This window comes from Pygoscelis adeliae, unplaced genomic scaffold, assembly GCF_000699105.1.
Source record: "Pygoscelis adeliae isolate BGI_AS28 unplaced genomic scaffold, ASM69910v1 Scaffold113, whole genome shotgun sequence".
NCBI classification, from domain to species: domain Eukaryota; kingdom Metazoa; phylum Chordata; class Aves; order Sphenisciformes; family Spheniscidae; genus Pygoscelis; species Pygoscelis adeliae.
Genome location: NW_008825108.1, coordinates 12981256 through 12987255, shown reverse-complemented (window position 1 = coordinate 12987255; position 6000 = coordinate 12981256). Strand labels below are relative to the sequence as shown.

The window sequence follows — 6000 nt, the reverse complement described above, 5'->3', positions numbered from 1 at the left end:
GATTCTTTATTTCCTGTCTTCTTAAGTGCTATCAGTAACAAAGCTTCTGTTAAACATTACCAGCACTGTAGAAAGATCTAAGTGTAGGACTCCGAACCGACAGCAGTTTTTCAACTACAAGAAATTTCATGTACTAGTTAAAATACTGGATGTACTGGGAGATAAATTCAGACATCCTGACAGTCAGCAATTCCTCTGCCTTCCAGATCCAGAGACAGGGATGCTGAAGTGACCGTTTTGGGCTTTGTTCATTCATTAAGGCTGGGGAGCATCCTGAGGCTTGTAATATGCCTCCATCCCTCATTATCTTGGATTGTGGAAAATACTGTTCAAGTAGAGCCCCAGCCCTCTGTGTTGTCAGGCAGCATGCTCTATCACACAGAGAAGGAAGTGATTCTACTTCTGCAAGCAGGACGGCAGAAGAAGAACATAACAACATTTCAGAAGAACATACACGTACAAATAAACCCTTGCAACCACAAAGATCCTTTTTGAATTGGGCATTCTGGATCGATGCTTTCCAATCCTTCCATTTGCACCTGTCTCATTTAAAGAATGTGGTACCTGCTGAGAGTGAAGGTATGTTGATCTCATATTCTGTATCAACAACAGCTGGTACCTGCCAGATACTCTTGGTAAGTCCTAAGGGGCTGCATTAATTAGGTGAGCTATTCTTTGGACGTGGAAGTATGCAAAATGTCCAACAGCTGATGAGGTATAACCTGCACTATTCTGCTACAAACCAACACAGCTTCTCTCTTCAACTGATTTTGGAAGCTTTTAGACATTGCAGGGGACAAATTCAAAGGAATCAGGATCTTACACAGAACTGCAGAGCAAATATTAACTGGGCCTGAACATTCTTAATTTAGGATTTTGCCCTCAGTGGTTCCAGTTTTTTAATGCAATGAAGCTTGAGGTTGCAATATCTACTACCTTAGCCTAGCTCTCTTTTATGAAATGGCACATGAGAGACAACCTTCAAAGCACCAACAAGACTGTGTAAAGAAACTATAAAGAAAAGCTGTAGGGGGACAAAGAGGAAGGTACCAGGTAATATACCGTGCTGAATGCTATATTTACATATATATAAAATTTAAGACTTCCCAAACCCATGCAGTTCTCAAAGACTAAGCAGCTGATCTTTCACCACTTTTCTGGAAATAAGATGATGCATAACATAATTCCATTTCCAAGGGAAAAGCAGCAAGAGCTGCTAATAGGTTGAAGCCCTATAGCTGCATTTCCTATAATTTCTCTCGGTAATTGTTATAGAGACCACAGGTCTACCCAGGAGTATAAGGTGAAGCAAAACTAATAGCAAAGGAATCTCTTGGTCTTCCATTGCCTGTAGGTACAATAAAATGGGATTATGAATTTCTGCATTCAAGTACATTAGTCAAAATACTCAATAGTCTCGGTTGTCCCAAAGAAGCAGCAGCAGCCAAGGTCAATATATGTGTAAAACAGGCAATTCAGCAATTATTATTTCGTTATCAAGCACTGACAAAGTCTAATGCTACCAAGGAGTCCACCTCTAGCTAGGAATTTTCAGTACCATGTCCTAACGGGACCATTTCCTGCAAAAGGGGTAGGTGCAGTTTTGGTATTCTGTTAAAATAAGGTTTTTAAGGAAATGCTCCTGTGCTTCTGTGATCTTAACAGAGGTGTTTCCACCTGAATCTTTAAAACTGGAGCCTTTGCTGAAGGAAACAAGTTTCTGACTAACACTGATCACAGAAATGCTTTCTGTAGTACTATCAGCACACGTCCGGGGACACAGACGGACCCAAATTTGAGGCAGACCATATAGAACAATCAAGAAATAAAAGATTTGAACCCACGCTTCCTTGGCTTTTAAAGGTTTTCTCCACTGAAAGAGGGAACTTTCTTCAAAGCAACTAAAACTTACAAAAGATGAGCCAAAGACAAGCCTATTATGCACTCCATATAAACACTATTTTGAAGTAGTCCTCTTAGAAAGCAAAATGGACAAGCCCTCGAAGAACATTTCCTAATCCTCATGAGGTTTAAATTCTTTGTTCCCCCAAGAAAGAAATCAAGGCAGGCCCAGTTTCTCCTCGGTGTAATTCAGCACTGTTCCTTCTACACTTCTGCAAGCTGTAGCACTTGCACAAACCAGAAAGGTTCAGAGGACACTGGTCCCGGATGCAGCAAGAAGCTCATACAGCTGCAGGTGGGAAGTGGAGAACTGAGATTTGAAATCTGAGATTAGTATAGCCTGGAAGCTGCTCCCCCATTACAGTGAGTGTCTAAAAGGCCATCCACCAACAGCTCAATCTAATCACCTCTAACTAGGGGATACTGAAGAAGTGACAAAAGAAATCCATTTTCTTATGTCTTTAAACCTAGTAGGGGAATCTCTCACAGTGGAAAGGTCTGACAGCAGAGAAACCAATTGCTTTTGCGCTACTGCTACTGGAAGTTTAACTCTCCATACTGCAATGGATTTTAGGCTGTCTCTTCATGCCTTTTTAAGGTTTTATTTTCTGTCTGAGACACAATGTCACAGGCTTCATTCCAATAAAGTGATGTAGTAAGACTAATAAAATATCTAACCTTCCTCCCCATCTCAAGTTGCTATGCATTCCAAAATTTGGAGCTGCAATCAAGCAAACTGAAAGTGTTCCATGTTAGTGACTAGGGTTATCAGCAATGAAGATAGTTTCCTGGCATCTGTTATTTAATTCTAATTACTTGTTAACCTCTGTGTGTGTTTAATAAAGAGCTGCTGGCACTTTGTAGAAAAGGTCAGAACAGTCTAATAATTGCCACTTCTGCATACATGTAGCAATCCCCATATTTCTTTTTCCTTGGCTTTTCATTTGCTTAGAAATTGCTGCTTAATTGTTGCTTGTTTGCACCCATCTTAAGAGTCACTTTGTATTAGTTATATCTCTTAAGATAGCACGTGCCAAACCACTATCTCCAACCCACAAGACAAATGTTATATTGACATTGAAGATAAAACTTGGGGTATTGAGAATATTTCCATAAATGCCTGGCTAGAGTATTACCTGTGCCACGAGTGATAGAAGGACAATGTTATAATCAGAGGGATCACAACTTCTTTGCACCTTCTTGTCCTAACACCTGGCCAGCTAACACTGACATTTAGTTAGTTCTTGACAAAGAAAGCTCAACTTATGAAAGCAGTGGCTGATTCAAATCTCTGATTCCTCCTGGGAATACAGGCTTTCAGCAGTGGTGAAAATGTGTTGAAATAAAATATTGATGATGGGGATACCGAAAAGGTCATTCTCGCTCCTGAAGAACTGTCTGTGTGTCTGCCTTAGTGAAATTAATTCAATTGCTTCCCTTTGGGACCAATGCAGCCCACCAATGTGAGTTTAAACAGCAAGGTAGGAAAGCTTACACTGTGCAAACACTGAATATTTCAGCACTCAGAGACAGAAGGCTATCCCTTCTCCTAATTTTGCCCCAAGTATTCCATGGCAAAACAGACTCATTTGTTCTCTTATTTAAGAGCAGCAGCATGCAATATCTTAAGAGCTGAGTAACTTTCCACACTGAGAGATCTGCATCTGAAAATAACTGTGTTCTTACTAACCCGCTGTTCTCTCTAACATCATTCATGAACAAATAAAACCCCCATCTCCTTGCCCCCCTTTCACTGCACCTTGTCCCAGCCCTAAGCCCACTGAGCTTCCCTGTTTGTAAGGTTGTTCTCCAAATTGCAACTTTCTACAAGCAGTTAGCCTATGCACAGGAGAAGCACCGCAGTATTAACTCAGGTGTGGGTAAGGGTATCAGGGCTGCATCATCATTCTTTGCAATGGGAAATATTTTCATCACAGACTATTTCAGTGTACGAGGAATGAAGTGGAGGAACTGAGGTCTGGATTGAGGCCCATTTCTACATATAAAGAATCTGACATATAAACAGATTACTGTGGAGTGACAGATTACAGTGCATGCTATCAGCCCACGGGACATCACTTGTGCAAGGACCATGCACAGAAGCAGATGTAGGGCCAGAGAAACTATGTTTTAAGCACTGTGCCTTCACATATTATCTTGCAAATCATAGAAATGGCCACTAATGCTCCACCTATATGTTAGGAATATTCATATTTTATTTTCTTTTGCCTTTTGTTTATGACACTTATTTAGACTACAGTTGCTTTAGATCAAGGTTTAACTTTCGATACAGTGTCCAAGACAATACTTGACCAGTACAGTCAGATATACTAGACATTACTGTAATGCAAGTCATAACACTACCCCACCTTTTTTAGATACTGACCTTCACAGGATTCTCCATGTGGTGAAAACATCCCATTGTCATGGTAGCCATCTCTGCATTCGCAGTGGTACCAACCAGGCAGATTAATGCAGTTAGCATGGCTGTCGCACTGAACAAAGCCATCTGAGCATTCATCAATGTCTGTTTAATAAGAACAACAAAAAAGAAGGAGAAAATTCACACAGAGGAAATCGCTATATTCATCTGATGGAAGAACAAGGTCTCTGGTATTTCTGGGTTTCACAGAAGTATTTTGATTACCGACACTTGAATTTCCAGATTTATCCAGAGAAAAAGTTTTGAATCACTTCCATAAAAGGACTTTTGCTAACAGTGTTGGCCCTGCTAACAGTGGAGGTTCTGCTAATCCCACTTTACCATTTACATATTAACGACTCATTTTGTCACAATGCATGATAGGTAATCTGACATCTGTGTAAATTGCCCACAGCATGAAGAAAGGAATTGGATCCCAGTTCGAATAATGTTAACCCTTTGAGTAGTGCAGGCTGCCTGATAAACAAATATTGTTTCTAGGAGCATATCAAAATATTAAATACTCACTCTGGCCCTTGCTTATGCTCTTGGTGACACCGATTTTAGGTTAGTAGGGCTTCTCTACTTGACTACACCAGCACCTCTGACTCTCAGCATAACTAACTGCAGTCTCCTCTCTCACCATCAAAAAAAGCAGCTAGGATTCCCAACAAATGCTTAAACCCTAAAGGTGAAATGCAACACATTCGCCTCCTCTGATAATTCCTTTGGGATGTGTGTTTCTTAAAAGAACAACTTCCACTGACTAAACTTTACAGTAACAACTCACCGTAGAATAGATTTCTGGACGCACTCGCGAGATCCAAAATCCACCAAAGCACGTTCTGCAGACACCTGAAGTCATGGACTCAGCAGAGATGCAGAGAACTTTGTGACATGTTCATTCCCAGTGCCTTCAGTTACTCAGTAAGCCATATTAAGGAATAGGTCCCAGAGTATGAGTGCTGTTAACAGTTAGGCAATATCAGGACTATGGAGTCAAACGGGGATAAAAATGTGTCCTTCCTTACCAGATTCATCACGTTATCACTGTGTTTTATACCATACTCATATCTATTTGAGCAGCAAGCTGATCAAGAGGTGCCTGTGGAAATGGCACAGAGGGAGACATAACACGTGCAAACTGCCTTCAGAAACAAAAAGCTCTAACCTCCCCGCCCCCTGCCATGAGTTTGAATAATGAATAACCACTCAATGTACTGGCCATTCTGGCCAAACTAAAATAACAATTTAAGACTCAAACTCTTAAAAGTACCTCAGCAGTTGCTCTAGTATCCTCCACGATGCAGATATGAAGAAGAGGTGTGATGTGACCACTGAGATATATCTAAAATATGTCAAAATTCTCCTCACAGTCCCTGTTAGCTCCCATTTATGTCATCTGTTATTTTCATGGGAGAAAGCGTAAACTGGCTAAGAAAATCAATTGTGAGCTGCAGTAAGATAACAAATCTCTTTTCTGAGAATACTAATGTGTGCATAGATAGATACACTCGCTCTAGTCTCTTATGAAATCTATTCAAACACAAACTAAAAAAACCCAAGGCTTCCTTATCCATCGAAAACACTTTGTTCCACATTTGAAGGTAAGAAAATTATTAAGTACGTGGGGGACACCTGCAAAAACTATAAGGTATTGCTCAGTCACCCACATT

General features: G+C 40.5%; 1 protein-coding gene across 1 annotated transcript in view; it reads right to left on the bottom strand.

Annotated features, from left to right (window-relative positions):
- The window catches only part of NELL2 (NEL-like 2 (chicken)), a 132310-nt gene that overhangs the window by 12685 nt on the left and 113625 nt on the right, over window positions 1–6000 (bottom strand). Inside the window, exon 14 of the mRNA XM_009327600.1 lies at window positions 4289–4429. Coding sequence (XP_009325875.1) covers window positions 4289–4429 — 141 coding nt within the window. The remainder of the gene's footprint in view (window positions 1–4288; window positions 4430–6000) is intronic.